Source organism: Sciurus vulgaris (genome assembly GCF_902686455.1).
Source record: "Sciurus vulgaris genome assembly, chromosome: 9".
NCBI lineage: Eukaryota > Metazoa > Chordata > Mammalia > Rodentia > Sciuridae > Sciurus > Sciurus vulgaris.
Genome location: NC_136469.1, coordinates 61,258,667 through 61,280,215, shown reverse-complemented (window position 1 = coordinate 61,280,215; position 21,549 = coordinate 61,258,667). Strand labels below are relative to the sequence as shown.

Here is a 21,549-nt window from a genome sequence, read left to right as displayed (position 1 = left end):
TCTCTACCAAAGAAGCAGGCAGGAGGAACAATTGGCAAGTAAGGAGGCAGAAAAGACTGAGAATGTCACTGATAGAAATTCCTCCATGGTGAAGTTTGAGGCCAGTGAGAAAGGAGTTCTTCCCCTAATCATTTTATTTTCCAATATACTGTTTTAAAATTGAGATATAATTCATATACACTAAAGTACATAGATTTTAAATGTACTACTGGATGATTTTTGATAAATGTACTCTTGTAATCACTATTACATTGAAAACAAGGAACATTCTAACACTATTTAATAAATGGATTCACAGTACGATTCTTTTAGGTACTGACTTAATTCTTTAAAACTGCTAAAAATTATATTTGTCAATTCTGTTGATGGCTTTGGTTGTCTTGATAAGGAATTTAATGAACTATCTCTAAAAAGTTTTCGTATCATTAATAGGGAATAGTTACTTACACTAAATTTTTACTGATTAGGAGTTTTTAAAAAATGAATATTTCTATGTAGATTTTAGTTGTAATATTTTATACTCTTAAATGCCCATATTGACTTTAGCTATCTCTTCCTATCTTAAAATCTAAGACTGTATTTCTGGTACTAAGGAGAGCATAGTAAATACTAACAGGTAACGTTTGCCTTTCTTTCCCTATTGGCATACTCTGCTCTTGAGTATGTGATACAGAGGATGGTAACTAGAAAGCTTTCTGAAAATAAGAAATTCATCTCCTTAATCACTCAATTCATGTAATGAATGTTTAGTGGACACCTCCTATGTGCTAAGTGATAGGTGTAGTGCACTGACTGTAATAAATAAGTACCTGTACATTACAGTAAGGGAATACATATTAACAATTAAAAAATTATAAGTTGTGAGTCGTGTTATGAAGGTTGGGTGCATATGTTAAGGGTGACCCTGGAGGGTTAAGAAAGGGGGCAAAGACTTCAGGTGGAATGAGCTTGGATGGTCTGAAACTGATGAGAGGGATATCAAACTTGGAGCATTGGGGATGGGATGAATTAAAGACACCAGATGCCATTGCAAGGTGGGGCCTGGAGGTACTTCATGATAAGTTAGAAATCAACTTGGGAGAAGAAATTAGAGAGATGATGAATTTAGTTTGGGACCTGCTCAGTTTGTCATGATGATGGAATATCTAAGGAGACATTCTTACTTAGATCAGAGAGAAAAGATAGGATCAAAGGTTATGTTTGAAACTATGAGTATTTTAAATCAGTGAATTCATGTTAATCAAGTAACTCTAACACATTACTCTGTATTTTGTAATTTTAAGCAATTTCTTTAAAAGTATTCTTATTCATTTTTCTTCATAAATGCAACATTTATGTTGCATATTTATTTATTTTGAAAATATTCTCTAGTAGAATCTAATATGGCAATTAATGTTGGTACTTGGTAAGTACCCAAGGGAGACAGTAGGGCAGATGGGTTAAGAAAATGTACTCTGCAGTCAGTGCTTTGATTTGAATCTTGCATCTTGGATTCTACTAGCTGTGTGATATGGGGAGAAATGATCTCTCTTCATATGCCTCCCTTTATGAACTGTATAGGGGGAAGATAGAAGGAGACCTGGATGGGACCACTTTTGGGGGAAGAGTAGACTGGCTTTCTTGTTGTTTTGAATCCCTGTGACTAGTACCATGCCACCAACCCCAGGAGGGCCCTGTGTAATGATGAGAAACCACATCACATAGAGAAGGCCTTTCTTCCATCAGACCCAGCCAGCCTGATTGACTAGCTTTAAACTTGGAGCTGATGTTGATGTCGCCTCTGAATTGGTACTTGCTTCTTTACACCAACACTTGAGAAAAATTTGTTCTTCACTCTCAGGTCCAGAAATGGGGCTGTGAATCAATTAAATTGGCTTCTAAGGTGATGAAACTGAAATACTGAGCAACTTTGCAAGACCTCATAGTATGTTGGGAGAAGCTATGTTCAGAATTCAAGGAAGTAAGGTTTGCAAAACTGCATGGTCCCTTACTCTTAGAAATGCATTAATATGAAGAAAAAGATCAAGAGTTTTCTGAGAGCCTGTTGGGAAGACCTCAACTTAGTAGAACTAGGGTGATAGGCAGGAATTCCACATTGAAAATACTAATAGAAATGCTCAATGGTAGTTGAATGTAACTCCTCTTGGACAAAATTAGATTTCATTTACTTCATGTGTCTTTAGTTGGTTACCTTCGTTTAGGTCAATTGAACATATTCTGTTGCAAGTCTTTTTCTCTTTCATTAATTCATTTTGAAAATAGTATTGAATTTATTTGAGCAAGAAAAATATTTGAACACAAGTCTTGAGTTTATCCATGTTGATGGAGTTTGCAGGAGAAATTTCATGTGGAGAAACAGATGAATACTTAGCAAAATTGAGGAATTATTACAGTGTCAGGACTGTGGACACTACCTAGAGTTTAAAGGGAACTGATGACCCTTTTAAGCAGGGGACTAATCCCATTTATATTTTAAAGGAAGAGATGTCTGTTTGGAAGGAAAGGTAAGACTGACTCAGCTAGACTGGGCAGTGAGACCACCCTAAGCAAGTAATAATAGAATGAGTAGAGGCAAAGAGGGAGAGAAAGCAACAAATTGGAAAAGCAATGGAACTGTGGTACTCCTCCCACCATATGCAGCCCTGCAGAGCCTGTGTGGGGATGCTGGGGATTAAGAAGTAGACATGAAATCAGCATACTACAGTGATGTAGCCACATCAATGCTTACAGCAGCTCAATTCACAATAGCTAAACTATGGAACCAACCTAGATGCCCTTCAACAGATGAATGGATAAAGAAACTGTGGCACATATACTCAATGGAATATTACTCAGCCTTAAAGAAGAATGAAATTATGGCATTTACAGGTAAATGGATGGAGCTGGAGAATATCATGCTAAGTGAAATAAGCCAAACCCAAAAAGCAAAGGCCAAATGTTTTCTTTGATAAGCAGATGCTGATCCTAAATGGGTGGGGGAATAAAGGGACTTTGGATTGTGCTGAGGGGAATGAGGGGAAGTGGGGGCATGGGAAAGACGGTGGAAAGAGATGGACATTATACCCTATATATATATGTATGATTACACTGCCCGTGTGAGTCTGCACCATGTTCAGCCAGAAGAAGGAGAAGTGTTCCATTTGTGTACAATGTGTCTAAATGCATTCTACTGTCAAGTATAACTAATTAGAACAAATTTAAAAAATGAAAATTTTAATAAAAAAGAGATTGATCAGACACAGAAAAAAAAATAAATAAACTGTATAGGAGTAAAAGGAGTCAAAACACTAGTGTAGTCTACCTTAGGGTGTTGTACTAATCAAATAAGCAGTGCTTAGAGAAGTAAAATGAGCATAAGGGTATGCTTATAGTCTATCTTAAGTTTGTTGTGCAGATCAGATAAAACAATACATTTAAAACATAGAAAAATATTCAATTGTCTGTACACGTTTGTATTTGTAGTGTTCAGGAACGGAACTAAGACGTCTTGCATGCTAGGCAAGCACACTACCAGTCAGCTAATCTGTAACCCATCAATAATTCTTAATTTATAACTTCTTGATTGATAGTTTTGATGAATTTGCCATCATTTCATTATGTTGTTTTAGTTTTAATCAATGTCATAATTTTTATTATTTTTAAAATGTGAACTTATGTATTATACATTGAAAAAATCAATATCTACTTAATACTACTGAACGGGTATATCCGAGATATGATGCCCTACAGCTTCTCTTTAGCTTATAAGAGATAAGAGATACCTGTGGATGTCATTTTCTTTTTCTTTAGAAAAAGATCAGTTTCTCAAAACTGTTTGGTTCTCTTAAGGAAATACATACTAACCTTGGTTGTGAATGATGACCACATTTAATTTTTAATTAAGAGTCTTACATTAGAGTCTTTACTTGGTACAACCAGAGGATGTTAGTATTATTTGATGTGAATTTTTGAGTCTGCTTTTTTCCTGAAAAATAACTTTTCTCTCCCATTATAACAGAATTCCACCAGATTTTTAAAATTGTCATAAGCTAGTAATATACAGAAATCTATTAATATTTGTACATTACTTAGAGAATGTGTGAAAACAGCAATCTGGTGTTCTTCAGTATCTTATTATGAGACCCTTGAGGTCAGAACTATTTGCTTAGAACATTATTTGTCTTTTTCACTGTGTTGATATTTGTGCTAACAATGGTACAAAAACAATTGTGGATTAAAAAAATAACTGATGGTGCTTTAGTATGTATCAGTCAGGGTAGCAGCACAAGATTATACTAGTAGTTATTGTATTCTTCACTATTACATACTTAAGATTAAAAGAAAAATGCCAGTTTTATTTTAAGAATGCCCCTGATAGGGTAGGAAAAAATATATTTTAGAACTTCATCTGTTGAGTATGCATTTTAAAAATATTCTGTGGGATAAAAATTGGAAGTATGCATAATCATTGCATTGTGAAAACTGACAATTGTGAAGAAAATCACTTGTGCAGTTTTTGAATTGTGAGCTGATGGAAGTACTTTTTTTTTTTTTTCCATAGAATACCATTTTTTACTTGAGAGAACTGACAAATTGTTTTTTTCCTGGTAGGCATTTTTTCACAAATAAATAAATTCAGTTTGTCATTTAAGGAAGAAAACCTTAGTAGTATTTGTTGCTGGTATTAAACTGGAGTTTTCAAAGAAATAGAATTTTGGAAAACTTATATCACCTTAAGTTAGACATCTTTCCAATACTTACAGTTGTTTTAGAAATAAGATTAGTGTTAATATCAAAAAATGATATTTTGAGTTAGTACAATGAGGTAGACATGTTAGCATTTGGAAGATGTATAACTCAATTTTCTAAATGACTAATACATGATAATATATCATCTTTTATGCATAAAAGATTAAAAATGCAAGAGACAAAGGATTTTATTCTAACAGTTGAAAGTGTTCTCGGATAGTGTATCAGATTTCACATGGCAACTGACTTTTAAAATACTACCGTTTGTCAAGTTTTGGTGTAGTATCAAAAATATCCTTGTCTGAAAGGGCTATCAAGTAATGTCTTGTTTTCCAGCTATGCATAAATGTGAAACTAAGGGAATTTTTAAAATCTACTCAATCAAAACAACACATTATAAGAGATTGAATATAGAAGCAACTAGGAAAATTCACTTATTTCCTGCAGAACCACATGTGAGAGATTTTGTAACATTGTCACTCTTGCTAAATTCTTTTTCTGTTTTGGAAATATAGTTGTGTTTTACTTGAAGTGCTAATGATGTTAGCATGTAATAAGGTTTATAATTTTTATATTTAAGTGGATTAGTTAGTAAATCTTTGGAAGTTTGTTTTGATTTTTTAAATATTTTTAACATCAATAGAAATAATGAAATATTGGGATCCCCAGTAATATTTAATAGTGAAAAGGGTTTTTAATAGTATAAAGTGAGAATCTGTGGTTAGAGGAATCAACATGTAACTTAGGAGAAGAATGTAACTTTATAATGCAAAATGCACAAATTTTGACTTCAATCAATAATTCAGTGTATTTTTTCAAATAGAATTGTCAAAGTATTTAGACATCACAGTATTATTTGAAGTCATTATTTTGAGACTTTTCTAACCCTTCACTTTTTTCATTTTATTCTGTTTTAAAAATACAACAGAGAAAGCAAAAAAAGAATTAAATATTATTTGCAAAGCTCTAAGGTTTTTCTGTAAACATTTAGTTTTTCTCACCTGTATCTGGTTTTCTGAATGAGCTCAGTAACGTATAAGACTGAAAATGATGTTCAATGATAACCTGGATTGTTCCTTATATCTTAATTTTTTACAAAGTGAATATTTTGTACTTGAATTAAATGTATAAAGTTTTATTTTAAAAGTTTGGTAATAGTGCACTGCGGGGCTGGGGATATAACTCAGTTGGTAAAGTGGTTGCCTTGCAAGCACAAGGCCCTGGGTTCAATCCCCAGTACTGAAAAGAAAAAAAAAAAAGTGCAGTACAGCGCCATTTTTAAATATATGTGGAGGTTAATTCAATGTAATAGGAAACTTTTTCATGTCATTGGTAACTATTATCCTTTTACCATGTAACGTGGTGGTCATAAGGTTAGTGAAACATACTTGTATTTTTTTTCTGTAAACAGATAATCTCAGTGATACGTTAAAGAAACTGAAGATAACTGCTGTTGACAGAACTGAAGATAGTTTAGAAGGATGCTTGGATTGTCTGCTTCAAGCTCTGGCTCAAAATAGTAAGTTCCATTATGTTTACTCAAATTCCAAATAACAACAACAACAATTACATCAGCAGTGGTTAAAAAACGGGAATATAATTAAGCACATAACTTGTATTCGCATAACTTGAATTCTTTTGAATCCTGTTCCTGAATACTTAGATTGTTTTAAATATTTCACCCTCCTACCTATCCCCCACCCCCAGGCTACTCAAAGCCAAGCTGATAGGCAGGGAAAGGAGGAATTTATTGGTAGTAATGACATTTATACCAGTCTCAGAATGAGGCTGTTATTTCATTTCCAACAGACAAGCACCATAGTTTTTTCTTAACCACCTACATTTGTGCTTTAAAAAAAAAGACTTTATTCTATGTTGGGGGAGAAAGGAGAAACAGAAAGGGGAGCTTAAAACACAGTTTTTTCCTGAGATCTTATGGTCTACCTTTTAGAATAATTTTATTTTAAAATAACACGTATGCAGCAGAGCATGGTGGTGCTCCCCTGTAATCTCAGTGATCCGGGAGGCCGAGGCAGGAGGATCACAATTTCAAGCCCAGCCTCAGCAACTTAGTAAGGCCCTGAGCAACTGAGTGAGACGCTGTCTCAAAGTAAAAAATAAAAAGAGCTGGGAATGTGGCTCAGTGTTTAAGTGTGCTTGGGTTCAATCCCTGGTACCTAGCAATAATAGTAACAACAACAACAATAATATGTATGCATAGGTTTAATTGGAAAGAACCATCAGCAGTCAACCAAATATCCTGTGCACCAGATATGGTGGCAAATGTCTGTAATCCTCGTGACCTGGAAGCCAAGCCTCAGCAACTCGGTGAGATCCTAAGAACTTAAAAATAAAAAATTTTAAAGAAAGGCAGGGACTGGAACTATAACTCAATAGTAAAGTGCACCTGATTTTAATGCCCAGTATCAAATAAGCAAACCAGCCAACCAACCCTTTAAAGTAAGGCTTGGTGTTTGGTGTTAGGGTAAATAATACTGGAGACAGAAATCACATAATTCTTCATTAACTAACACATCGTATTGTTACATTAGACTTATCTTTTTGTTCACTGTTTCTCTTTCATAGTGAATAGATAGGTATAAAATGAAACATTTGTTCCCTTAATTCTGCTTGGTTATACTGGTATTTAATTATGCCATTCAATTACCTTGGTACTAACTATATAGCTAAAAAAGAATCCAGGGGAGAATATATATTGTTAAGGTTTCAATTTCAAGGACTCAGACATGTGTGTTCTTTTTTTATTTTTTTAGTAAACTGTGAGTAGAAAATCTAAAATTATTTATTATAGTACTCTTCATTAAAAGACACACTTTAAAACTAGCTTTGAAAACTTTTTTTTTTAATTTTTAATTTTAATTAAAAATCATAAATTTACATAGGGCAATGTTGTTTGATTCATTCTGTTATTTTTTCCCCTTCCCCCCTCCCCTCCCACCCCTCTTTTCCCTCTATACATTCCTTTCTTCCTCATTCTTACCACCCTCCTTATCCCTAACCCTAAACCTAACCCTAACCCTAACACTAACCCCTCCTACCCCCCACCCCCGTATGTCCTCATCCGCTTATCAGCGAGATCATTCGTCCTTTAGTTTTTTGAGATTGGCTTATCTCACTTAGCATGATACCCTCCAATTTCATCCATTTGCCTGCAAATGCCATAATTTTGTCATTCCTCATGGCGGAGTAATATTCCATTGTATATATATGCCACAGTTTCTTTATCCATTCATCAACTGAAGGGCATCTGGGTTGGTTCCACAATCTGGCTATAGTGAATTGAGCAGCTATGAACATTGATGTGGCTGTATCTCTGTAGTATGCTGATTTTAAGTCCTTTGGGTATAGGCCAAGGAGTGGGATAGCTGGGTCAAATGGTGGGTCCATTCCAAGCTTTCTGAGGAATCTCCATACTGCTTTCCAGAGTGGCTGCACTAGTTTGCAACCCCACCAGCAATGTATGAGTGTACCTTTTTCCCCACATCCTCGCCAACACCTATTGTTGCTTATGTTCTTGATAATCGCCATTCTAATTGGGGTGAGATGAAATCTTAGGGTAGTTTTGATTTGCATTTCTCTTATTACTAGAGATGTTGAACATTTTTTCATATATCTGTTGATTGCTTGTACATCTTCTTCTGTGAAGTGTCTGTTCATTTCCTTAGCCCATTTGTTGATTGGATTATTTGTATTCTTGGTGTAGAGTTTTTTGAGTTCTTTATAGATTCGGGATATTAGCGCTCTAACTGAAGTATGATTGGCAAAGATATTCTCCCACTCTGTAGGCTCTCTCTTCACATTACTGATTGTTTCCTTTGCTGAGAGAAAGCTTTTTAGTTTGAAACTATCCTAGTTGTTGATTCTTGCTTTTATTTCTTGGGCTATGGGAGTCCTGTTAAGGAAGTCTGATCCTAAGCCAACAAGTTGAAGGTTTGGGCCTACTTTTTCTTCTATAAGATGCAGGATCTCTGGTCTGATTCCGAGTTCCTTGATCCATTGTGAGTTGAGTTTTGTGCAGGGTGAGAGATAAGGGTTTAATTTCATTCTGTTGCATATGGTTTTCCAGTTTTCCCAGCACCATTTGTTGAAGAGGCTATCTTTTCTCCATTGCATATTTTTAGCTCCTTTGTCTAGTATGAGAAAATTGTATTTATTTGGGTTTGTTTCCGTGTCCTCTATTCTGTACCATTGATCTACCTGTCTATTTTGGTACCAATACCATGCCGTTTTTGTTACTATTGCTTTGTAATAGAGTTGAAGATCTGGTATTGCGATACCACCTGCTTCGCTCTTTCTACTGAGGATTGCTTTAGCTATTCTGGGTTTCTTATTCTTCCAGATGAATTTCATAATTGCTTGCTCTATTTCTGTAAGGTACGTCATTGGGATTTTAATTGGAATTGCATTGCTGATGACATGATTATATATTTAGAGGAACCTGGAAATTCCACCAGAAAACTCTTAGAACTCATAAGTGAATTCAGTAAAGTAGCAGGTTACAAGATCAATGTTCATAAATCCAATGCATTTTTATATATAAGTGATGAATCTTCAGAAAGAGAAGTTAGGAAAACTACCCCATTCACAATAGCATCAAAAAAAATAAAATACTTGGGAATCAATCTCACAAAAGAGGTGAAAGACCTCTACAATGAGAACTACAGAACACTAAAGAAAGAAATTAAAGAAAACCTTAGAAGATGGAAAGATCTCCCATGTTCATGGATAGGAAGAAAACTGTTCTTAGTAATTCACTTTGCTTTCAAGATTGTAACTGTCAAGTTATTTCATCTTAGAGAAGGAGTTTGCAACAAGGAGTTCAATAACAGCATGTAGATAAGGTTGGAGAAAGTTAAGGAAAAAAGAAAGGAGTATCTTAGAGCTGTTGTTCATTATAGTAGAAACATGACTATTTATGTCTAATAAAATTTAAAATGAGGTTCCTTTGCCATTCGTAGTAGTGCATGCCTTTAATCCCAGCTACTCAGAGGGTGAGGCAGGATTGCAAATTTAAGGCCAGCCTGGAATACTTAACAAGATTCTGTCTCAAGATATAAAGAGGATTAGGGGCTAGCTTAGTGTTAAAACACCTCTGGAGTCAATCCTCAGTACCACAAAAACAAACACTATCTTTATCATAGAAAGTTCTTTTGAATAGCCCTGGTCTAGATATGAGATGCCACATGATGACAAGTTTTATGTGTGCCCATAGGCAACTATACATAATAACAATGAGCCTAAGAAATTGAGTAACTCAAGTTTATTTTTTTGAAGAGGAGTTTTATATAATCTCATGTCTTCAGTGCCTTTTTTTTTCCTCTGTTAGAAAAAAAATATTCATAAATGGATCATTTGCTTTAGAAGCTGAAGGAAATGAAAGTGATCTTGATCACATGTGGAAGGTTGCTATTTCTTCTTTGAATGACATAATTTTCAAACCTATTGTGAGCTCATTCATTGAACCTCTTTTTTTGGAAATGGTCTTAAAATTGTATATCACAAAATATTAAGGCCATTTAACCACAAGCTGTTAATGAAAACAAATTTATCAGTTCAGTTAATGACTTCCCAGGAAGATAGCAAAAGAATTATCTTCTTAATCGGAAACAAAAGTTATGAAATGTTCTTAGGTCTGAGACTAATGATGCAGAAGAATATGATACAGGAAGGAGTTCATGCAGATGTTGAGTCTGACAAGAGTTGAATCTGTCATTAAAGCACCTACTGTGTGTTGGCCCTGGGCTAGGGTCTGTATCTGTTATCTAATCTTTCCCATAGTCCCAAGAGGCAGGTATTATTATTGTTGTTTAAGAAGAAACAGATTTACAGTTATTTGGCTTGGTAAATTTGGGTTTAAACTCTTAGTTAACAAAAAAATTATATTCTGAGTGAAGTGAGGCCTTTTGCTGAGTTTATTGTGTTTCAAATTTTGCGTTTTCTTTAAAATAGTTCCAGGTTTTTGTTATTAAAGAGGAGAATGATAGGCCTTTCTTTCCCTTGACATGTAGACCGGTATATTTATTTGACATATTTCATAAAATTAGCATCTGTCTTTTAAACCAGGAAAGGTAACACTATACTAGTAAGGTGCTTGTTTGCTGAAGTTGTTCTTTAGTAAAGTGATTGGTCCATTTCCACTCAGTCTTCTTAAATGTAAAATAATAAAACATTTAGATTTAACTTACACAAATCTGTATTGCCTTTTTACAGAGATCTACTTGCATAATTTTTCCTAGCGCCGGGTGTTTTGACTCAAAATATCACTGTTTGCATTAGAATTGCACCTGATCAAAAAATTTCTTCATTTTGTACAAATTTAAAGTGGTAATGTTTGTAATGGAAATCTAAACTTCAAATTTTATTTAATAATCCACTAACTTATCATTGGAAAGGATATTTCTGAAAGAAATACATTTTCAAATATCTACATGTGGATTTAGTGTGTTTGAATTGTATATTACAAATGAACATAGTCTGAAATTAGAAATTTTACTTTGATGTATGACTTTACAGTAATTTTCTTTCCCTCCTTTCTCCCTGCTTCCCCTTCTTCTCATTAAATATAGTATCTGTATGTTAAGACACAAGTTAGAAGATTTGAATACTTACTAGAGTTTGTGGAAAATGTTTGTTTAAGCAAGCATTTTGTGTAAATCTCTGATCTAAATTAATATGAGGCATATATTCACTCATATAAATACTTCACATCTCACTTCAAAATGTTTTTAGTAAATAGATGAAGGCCACCAGCCAAGAAATCAGCCAGTTTATTCTGGTCTCTCTTGATTCATATTATACTTAGAAGATTCTCAGTAAATGCTTGTTAAATTGTAGCAGGGTTACATTATCTCATGTTTACTTGAAAATCTAAAACAATAGGTCACCTGTTGTCTTCCCTAAGCATTAAGAAAAGGAGATAGCCTTACAAGTAGGAAACTTAGTCACCTTGTGGGAGAAATGACCAACTTACATTAAAGACCTAAAGGCAAGAAAAGTTAACATTCAGTTCCTAAGGAAAATTCTGTTCATTCTACTCCATTTTAAAGCATGGGGAAAATATTACAGGGAACTAGAAAGCATCATGTCCATCATGATCATGGACAGCTTTAAACTCTTCCTGAAGAATAGACTGTCTTCCTTTCTTCCTTTGTCATTTTCCTTTGTATTTTTCTTCTTAAGGTAGGTCTTACCGGACGACAGTTCCTAGTTCATGCAAGAATCATGTGATTGTTTATTTTCTGTAGAACGACTTTGTGAGACAAAGTTACCTCTCTCTACAATTTTACTTCACTTTAGAGAAAACCGTGCTTAGTTTCTAGTTCACGTTCCTAATCTTATATCATACTACCCATGTACCTGTTGAATTCTTAGTTTGTTTCCCAATCTTAGGTTGTTTCCTAGTTCTTATTTATTTGTTGTATCGACTTTTGCTCCCACCTAGGTTGCAGTCCTAAGCATCCTAATTGTGTACACAGGCTGCTCCTATAGAGTACTCTATGTTTCTTCTCTAACAGTTACCATTTTCTTTTAGTCTGCTTTATGCCTTAATATCTCTGAAAGACTTACCGCCAGGTAGCTGTTATTTCTTCTTAAGTAAGGGACTTGAAAACTTGTGAACTATTTTTCAATCACTATGCTAAATTTGCAGTTACTGATTGTGGAGTGTTGCTGCTGTTTGGAGAAATTAAAGATTATAATTTCACTTTGTTTTTTCACAGCAGTATCTATAATAGATTTTTCTTTCCCAGAGTTATCAAATGCATCACAGGAAGTACTGTGTTTCCTTTGCATGCCAAATTCATTATGTTGTTTACCTGCTTTACATTTTTTTGGTATTGTATGCTTCTTTTAGTCCTTGTGTCCATTGTTCATGAAGAGAGATCACTGGTGCTGGTGATACATTACCAAGGATTCAATTTTTACCAAATAAGGAGAATGTTCTAAGAATATATAAGACTTTCAACTAAACTAAGGCCATCAACTAAAAGACATTGGCAATTCTTTATAAATTGAAACTCCTGGATTGCCAGGTAATAGTGGTAGCCCCCTAAATCTGAAATTTTTCACCTTCTCTCAAAATTCACACAGATCAACAGAGCAACTACATCATACTAACTAACCATAATCTATGCCCTCACCATAACTAGGAAACAGACTTCAGATGTTGAGTGAGAGAGAAAAAAATAATCCAAATCTAGCTTACTCAATTGTAGAAACCACTCTCGAAGAGTTCCATGGAAATTACAAAAACAACATGGAAAAGAGGAAGAGGAATGGGGATCCAGGAGCTCAGGGAAATGGTACTCAATTAAAATTGCCTTTAGGACAGATAAGCTCCTACCCTGGTAGAGAAATTCCAAGGACTAGCCTTAGATTAGTTTAGAGCATTGGCCACTTAAAGTGCATAGGAGCCAATATGTCAGGTCAGGAAAGGATCAGACTGGGGAATAGGAGTTGTTCTTTCTTGTGTACTTGATGGTAAAAAGCAAGAAGGGGAAGTTAAGAGTTCTGAAGAGTTAAGAACCATTAAATCGGAAGACACTCATTACTCCCTTGGGTTTCAGTTTAGAAGTGGGAGCTTTTGAACTGGGGATGAGGGATCCCCTAGATATTCATCTCAAATCTTTACCCTTACTTCATATAACTTGTTTTATAGTTAAGGAAAATAAAAATTATACTCTGAATGGAAAATAAGAGATACATCAAAGACATTCTGAGGAAAAATTGAGAATAAAAAAAGAAAAAAGAATCAAAACATTTTAGCTATTAAAAATTTTCCTCCTAAGGTAAATCATGTGTGAAGTAGTTATCAATAACAGAATACCCTGACCTGTATTAAACAGCTTCCTCAAAAAGTCTTCCCGGATATGAAAAATAAAAAAATTTAAAAAATAATCAGAAACTAGAAAATCAGAACCTTATGGATAAATGAAAATAAAAGATCAGAGAAGAGATATCAGTATAGGAGACAGTCAAAAAGATGTAACATACTTGCAATTGGAGTCCTTAAGAAGACAAAACAGTGAAACACAGGTAATATTTAAAACTAAGTTTCCTGGAAGTAAAGGGAAATTTGAATCTATGTATTGAAAGGGTACTTGTAAAAGCTGACCTGAAATGGTCAACTCAAAAATATAGTGCGGTAAAAATTTCAGACACTAAAGATAATAATAATTTAAAGGAAAAAAATCCTCAAGGCCTCCATGCAAAAAGATCAAGTTATTTAAAAAGAAAAGAAAATCAGATTGGCCTCAGACTTCCTAACCGCAATGTATGTGCTAGCAGTATTTTCAGGTAACTCAAGGAATAAGAATTTTATAGTGAACCAAGCAGCTCAGTAAGTATTAAGGCTATAGAAAACCACTATTAAACATAGAAGAACTCAGGGAATACTGTAGTCTTCCAGAGGAATTATCCTAGCTTGTTCTGTCTAATGTAGTAGACGTGCTTCAACATGACTGTTGAACATTTGAAGTAAAGTTAGTCTGAATTGTGGAGAGATGTAATTCTAAACCAAGTGCCAGATTTCAAAAAGTATAAAAAAAGTAAATGATCTCATTAATCATTTTTTTTACTATTGCTTATATATTGCATCTCTTGTTTAAAATTCAATGAAATTCTGTAAATGGTTTATTTCCATTGAAACTTTATAGGATAGCATTTTCTAGATTATAGATAGTGGCTAAACAGAGTGGAGACCCAGTCAGAATGGTATCTTCAAAAAATGAAACTTATTATAGTTGCTTTAGAAAAGTAATTAAGTGGTTTTTATACAATTAAACTTTAAATTACCACAATACTCAACAAACCTGCTCCTACATATTTACCTCAAAGAAATATGAATAAAGGTCCATACTAAAACTTGTGTTTATATAAATACTTAGTACCTTTAGTCAAAATAACCAAAAAGTGGAAATAACTCTAATGTCCATCAACAAATGAATGGAAAAACAAATTGTAGCATATTTATAAAATGGAATACTATTCAGCAATAAGAAGGAATTTAACTTTAAAAATGCAACTTAGAAGCAAAATAATTATAATTCACCTACAATATAATTGAACTATTCACCAAAAGAGAGTATTTTCCAAAAAACCTTAAATTCATTATTCTAGGTTAGATTTTAAAGAGGAGGCAGTATAGAGCATCCAAGTTATGTTTTGTATGCTTATTCTGAAACAGAAAAGAGAAGACTGTATATCCAAATATATTCCTATCTGGGAATTCGTCCAAAAGGGAGCCAGGGAAAGGCTTGAGTCTGGGATAATGAGAAAGACCAATTTGAAATTCCTTGCAAGTCATGAGATTAATAACAAAAGCAAGAAATAAATATGATAGTAGGTGCTAATATGCTTTGAAAGCATGTACTTCATGAGAGGAAAAAAGAATGTGCAGTCTCCAGTGGACAAGCCTCCATTGGTGGTGTGGTTAGTGACTGAAGACTTCATAGAGGATCTGAGTTTGCTAATTTTAGCTAGTGAGTATCATTTTTGCTGCCTAAGTTTAGTAAGTTTGCAAAACTACTTGTGTTGCTGCTATGATTTGAATATGTCCCCCGAAGTTCATGTGTTAGAAACTGAATCCCCAGTGCCAACAGTGTTAAGAGACGGGACCTTTAATCATGAATGGATTACAGTTGTCATCATGAGATGGTTTCCTGGTAAAAGAATGAGTTTGGGTTTTTCAAGATGGCGGCCTAGAGGGTGGCTGCATTTCGTGTTGCTCCAGGACTCAGGATTCAAGAGAGGAGATATTGGGACGCTTGGGACCAACTCAAAGTAGCCGGGTGACTCTCACCCCCTGGGGGGGCATCCCAGATGGGACGGGGGTCCCGGAACGCAGGAAACTTTGTGAAGTAGAACTGCCGGCGAGACGCCCCTCCCCCCGCTGGAGCAGTGAACTCGGACAGCTGGGAGCGCCGTAGAGGAGGCCGCTGGGCACAGCGCTGGGACTCGGAGCAGCCACTGGGGCTCCGGCGGCTGCCCAGGGGAGGAGTGGCGGGGAGAACTGTGTGGACTCAGGACACCGGGGCCTGCCCTGAGGAGGAGGAGAGGAGCGTGGCCACTTGGATTCGGAGAGACTGCACCAGAGCTGCAGGCGGTTGCCAGAGGAGAAGCTGCGTGGCGAGCTGTTTGGAATCAGAACGACGCTTCTGAACACCGGGGCCTGCCCTGAGGACGAGGAGGAAGAGGAGCGGCCGCTTGGATTCGGGTGACTACACGGGAGCTACAGGCGGTTGCCAGAGAAGGGGCTGCGTGGCGAGCTGTTTGGACTCTGACCACTTCTGAACCCCGGGGCCTGCCCGGAGGAGTAGGAGAAGGAGGAGGAGGAGTGCGGCGGGTCCTTTGGACTCGCAGTGACTGCATTAGCGCTCCAGGCGGCTGCTCAGAGGAGAAGGCGAGTGGTGAGTTGTTTGGTCTTAAAGTGACAGCTCATGAACACAGGGGGGCTGCCTGGAGGAGAAGCGTGGTGGGACGCTTGGTCTTGAGTGGCCGCACTTGAGCTCCGGGCGGTGCCCAGAGGACCCGTGCAGCGGGTCACGTGGATTCAGAGCCACTCAGAGGGACTGCTCCTGAACACCCGGGGGGTTATCTGGAGAAGGAGGAGGAACGGGGAGGGTCACTTCGACTCGGAGTGATTGATTGCCCCGGGCTACGGGTGGTTGGTGGGAGGAGGAGGCACGAAGTGAGTTTCTTGGACTCCTAGTGACCGCACCGGCATACTGGGCGGCTGTCTGGAGGAGGAGGCCTGTGGCGGGTCTCTGGGACTCAGAGCGATTGTTCGGGGCCACAGGTGGCTGCTCAGAGGAGGGGCCACGCAGCCAGGCGATTAGGTGCAGAACAGGGTCCCAGGATCTAGGAGGCTTCTGGGTGGAAGAGCCGCACAGAGACAGGCTTAGGGCGGAGCGAAGGTTCCAGGCCTATGGGCAAATTCTCTGAGGAGGGGCAGCCTAAAGAGATTCATCTGCGAAGGGTGAGGCTCCCAGGCCCAGGAGGTAGGGCCGGGCCCCTGGAAACTTTGCAGAGGAAGGCAGCCCAGCCCAGGCAGTAGCTGTAAATTGAGGGGAACCTCTAGGAGGAAACTGACCAGCGAGACCTCCCCACTGGGTGAGTCTTCCCTGCCTGGTGAGGTTTCCCCACAAGGACGGTAAAACCAGAGACACAGGCCCAAACAGGCCTTGCCTCAGCCCACAGCCTAGGTCCCCTTTGGATGACCATTGGTCAACAAGTGGAGGCACCTCTGCCCACTAGCAGGGAATATACCCCACCTGAAGGCCACCACTCCTAGAGAGGCAGCTTCCTTGTGGAGCACCGCATTATCAACTTCCTCCAAGACTTCAGCCTACTGAAGGCTAAGGGGGGATATATATAGAAATCTTCAGGGACATTGTAAATCAGCAGAGGAAATCTGCAATATCTCAGCGGTCCACTGATATCTGAACAATATGAGAAAACAAGGAAAGAAAATACTGCAAACAAATCTAGATGTTACATCAATAAAACCCAATGACAGCATGGCAGAAGAAATGACAGAAAAGGAGTTCAGAATGTACATAATTAAAATGATCAGAGAAGCAAACGATGAGATGAAAGAGCAAATGCAAGCATTGAATGATCGCACCAATCGACAGTTAAAAGAGCAAATACAGGAAGCAAAAGATCATTTCAATAAAGAGTTAGAGATATTGAAAAAAAACCAAACAGAAATCCTTGACCTGAAGGAAACAATAAACCAAATTAAGAACTCCATACAAAACATATCCAGTAGGATAGAACACCTGGAAGACAGAACCTCAGACATTGAAGACAAAATATTTAACCTTGAAAACAAAGTTGAACAAACAGAGAAGATGGTAAGAAATCATGAACAGAATCTACAAGAACTATGGGATATCATGAAAAGGCCAAATTTAAGAATTATTGGGATTGAGGAAGGTCTAGAGAAACAAGCCAAAGGAATGAACAACCTATTCAATGAAATAATATCAGAAAATTTCCCAAATCTGAAGAATGAAATGGAAAATCAAGTTCAAGAGGCTTACAGGACTCCAAATACACAAACTACAACAGACCCACACCAAGGCACATTATAATGAAAATACCTAACATACAAAATAAAGACAGAATTTTAAAGGCTGTGAGAGAAAAGAACCAAATTACATTCAGGGGGAAACCAATACGCATATCAGCAGATTTTTCAATCCAGACCCTAAAAGCTAGAAGGTCCTGGAACAACATTTTTCAAGCCCTGAAAGAAAATGGATGCCAACCAAGAATCTTATACCCAGCAAAACTTACCTTCAAATTTGACGATGAAATAAAATCCTTCCATGATAAACAAAAGCTAAAAGAATTTACACAAAGAAAGCCAGCATTACAGAACATTCTCAACAAAATATTCCATGAGGAAGAGATGAAAAACAAAGCAGCAAATCAGCAAAGGGAGGAATTATCCTAAAGGAATTGTCAAATAAAGGAGGAAACAAGTTGTGTCAAACAAATAAATAAACAAAATTTTAAAAATGAACCAAATGACCGGGAAACCAAATCATTTCTCTATAATAACCCTGAATGTTAATGGCCTGAATTCATCAATCAAAAGACATAGACTGGCAGATTGGATTAAAAAGAAAGATCCAACAATATGTTGCCTGCAAGAGACTCACCTCATAGAAAAAGATACCCATAGATTAAAGGTGAAAGGATGGGGAAAAACATACCATGCACATGGACTCAGCAAAAAAGCTGGAGTATCCATCCTCATTTCCGATAATGTGGACTTCAAGCCAAAGTTAGTCAGAAGGGATAAAGAAGGTCATTTCATACTGCTTAAGGGAAGCATAAATCAGCAAGATATAACAATCATAAACATCTATGCCCCAACAGTGGCTCATCTATGTATGTCAAACAAATCCTTCTCAATTTCAGAAACCAAATAGACCACAACACAATAATACTAGGTGATTTTAACACGCCGCTCTCACCACTGGACAGATCTTCCAGACAAAAATTGAACAAAGAAACCATAGATCTCAACAACACAATCAATAATTTAGACTTAACGGACATTTATAGAATATTCCATCCAACCAAGAGTGAATACACTTTCTTCTCAGCAGCACATGGATCCTTCTCTAAAATAGACCATATATTATGCCACAAAGCTAATGTTAGCAAATACAAGAAGATAGAGACACTAGCATGTATTCTATCAGATCATAATGGTTTGAAGTTAGAAATAAATGAAAGAGTAAAACACAGAAACTATTCCAACATCTGGAGATTAAACAATATGCTATTATATGATGAATGGATAACAGAAGATATTAGGAAGGAAATTAAAAAATTCTTAGAGGTAAATGAGAACAAAGAAACATCATATCAAAATCTCTGGGACACTATGAAAGCAGTACTTAGAGGGAAATTTATTTCATGGAGCGCATTTAATAAAAGAAGTAAAACTCAACAAATAAACAACCTAACACTACAGCTCAAAGCCTTAGAAAAGAAGAACAGAACAGCACCAAAAGTAGTAGAAGACAGGAAATAGTTAAACTCAGAGCTGAAATCAATGAAATTGAAACAAAAGAAACAATACAAAAATTGACAAAATAAATAGTTGGTTCTTCGAAAAAATAAACAAAATTGATAAACCTTTAGCCACACTAACAAAGAGAAGACGAGAGAAAACCCAAATCACTAAATTCGGAATGAACAAGGAAATATCACAACAGACAGGATGGAAATACAAAACATAATTAGAAGCTATTTTGAAAATCTATACTCCAACAAAATAGAAAATTTCGAAGACATCAACAGGTTTCTAGAGACATATGAATTGCCTAAACTGAATGAGGAGGACATAAACAATTTAAATAGACCAATTTCAAGTACTGAAATAGAAGAAGTCATCAAAAGCCTACCAACAAAGAAAAGTCCGGGACCAGATGGGTTCTCAGCCGAGTTCTACAAAACCTTTAAGGAAGAGCTCATTCCAATACTTCTCAAAGTATTCCATAAAATAGAAGAGGAGGGAACCCTCCCAAACTCATTCTATGAAGCCAATATCACACTGATACCTAAACCAGACAGAGACTCATCAAGGAAAGAAAATTTCAGACCAATATCCTTAATGAACATCGACGCAAAAATTCTCAACAAAATTTTAGCAAATCGCATACAAAAACATATTAAAAAGATAGTGCACCATGATCAAGTGGGTTTCATCCCAGGGATGCAAGGTTGGTTCAACATCAGGAAATCAATAAACGTAATTCACCATATTAATAGACTTAAAGTCAAGAATCACATGATTATTTCAATAGATACAGAAAAAGCATTTGATAAAATACAGCACCCCTTCATGCTCAAAACACTAGAAAAAATAGGGATAGTGGGAACATTCCTTAACATTGTAAAGGCCATTTATGCTAAGCCCCTGGCTAATATCATTCTAAATGGTGAAAAACTGAAAGCATTCCCCCTAAAAACCGGAACAAGGCAGGGATGCCCTCTTTCACCACTTCTATTCAACATCGTTCTTGAGACTCTGGCCAGAGCAATTAGACAAACCAAAGAAATTAAAGGGATACGAATTGGAAAAGAAGAACTCAAACTATCCCTGTTCGCTGATGACATGATTATATATTTAGAGGAACCTGGAAATTCCACCAGAAAACTCTTAGAACTCATAAGTGAATTCAGTAAAGTAGCAGGTTACAAGATCAATGCCCATAAATCCAACGCATTTTTATACATAAGTGATGAATCTTCAGAAAGAGAAATTAGGAAAACTACCCCATTCACAATAGCCTCGAAAAAAATAAAATACTTGGGAATCAATCTCACAAAAGAGGTGAAAGACCTCTACAATGAGAACTATACAACACTAAAGAAAGAAATTAAAGAACACCTTAGAAGATGGAAAGATCTTCCATGTTCTTGGATAGGAAGAATTAATATTGTCAAAATGGCCATACTACCTAAAGTGCTATACAAATTCAATGCAATTCCAATTAAAATCCCAATTGTGTACCTTACAGAAATAGAGCAAGCAATTATGAAATTCATCTGGAAGAATAAGAAACCCAGAATAGCTAAAGCAATCCTTAGCAGGAAGAGTGAAACAGGGGGTATTGCAATACCAGATCTTCAACTCTACTACAAAGCAATAGTAACAAAAACGGCATGGTATTGGTACCAAAATAGAAAGGTAGATCAATGGTACAGAATAGAGGACACGGACACAAACCCAAATAAATACAATTTTCTCATACTAGACAAAGGGGCCAAAAATATGCAATGGAGAAAAGATAGCCTCTTCAACAAATGGTGCTGGGAGAATTGGAAATCCATATGCAACAGAATGAAACTAAACCCATATCTCTCACCATGCACGAAACTAAACTCAAAATGGATTAAGGACCTCGGAATCAGACCAGAGACCCTGCAGATTATAGAAGAAAAAGTAGGTCCAAATCTTCACCTTGTTGGTCTAGGACCAGACTTCCTTAACAGGACTCCCATAGCACAAGAAATAAAAGCTAGAATCAACCACTGGGATAGATTCAAACTAAAAAGCTTTCTCTCAGCAAAGGAAACTATCAGCAATGCGAAGAAAGAGCCTACAGAGTGGGAGAATATCTTTGCCAATCATACTTCAGATAGAGCACTAATCTCCAGAATCTATAAAGAACTCAAAAAACTCTACTCCAAGAATTCAAACAGTCCAGTCAACAAATGGGCTAAGGAAATGAATAGACACTTCACAGAAGAAGATCTACAAGCAATCAACAAACA

General features: G+C 36.5%; 1 protein-coding gene across 4 annotated transcripts in view; it reads left to right on the top strand.

Annotated features, from left to right (window-relative positions):
* Window positions 1-21,549, top strand: part of RAP1GDS1 (Rap1 GTPase-GDP dissociation stimulator 1) — a 135,031-nt gene that overhangs the window by 23,811 nt on the left and 89,671 nt on the right. For all 4 annotated transcript variants that reach the window (XM_079153820.1, XM_079153822.1, XM_079153819.1 and 1 more), the window contains exon 2: window positions 6,140-6,247. In XM_079153820.1, coding sequence (XP_079009946.1) covers window positions 6,140-6,247 — 108 coding nt within the window. The remainder of the gene's footprint in view (window positions 1-6,139; window positions 6,248-21,549) is intronic.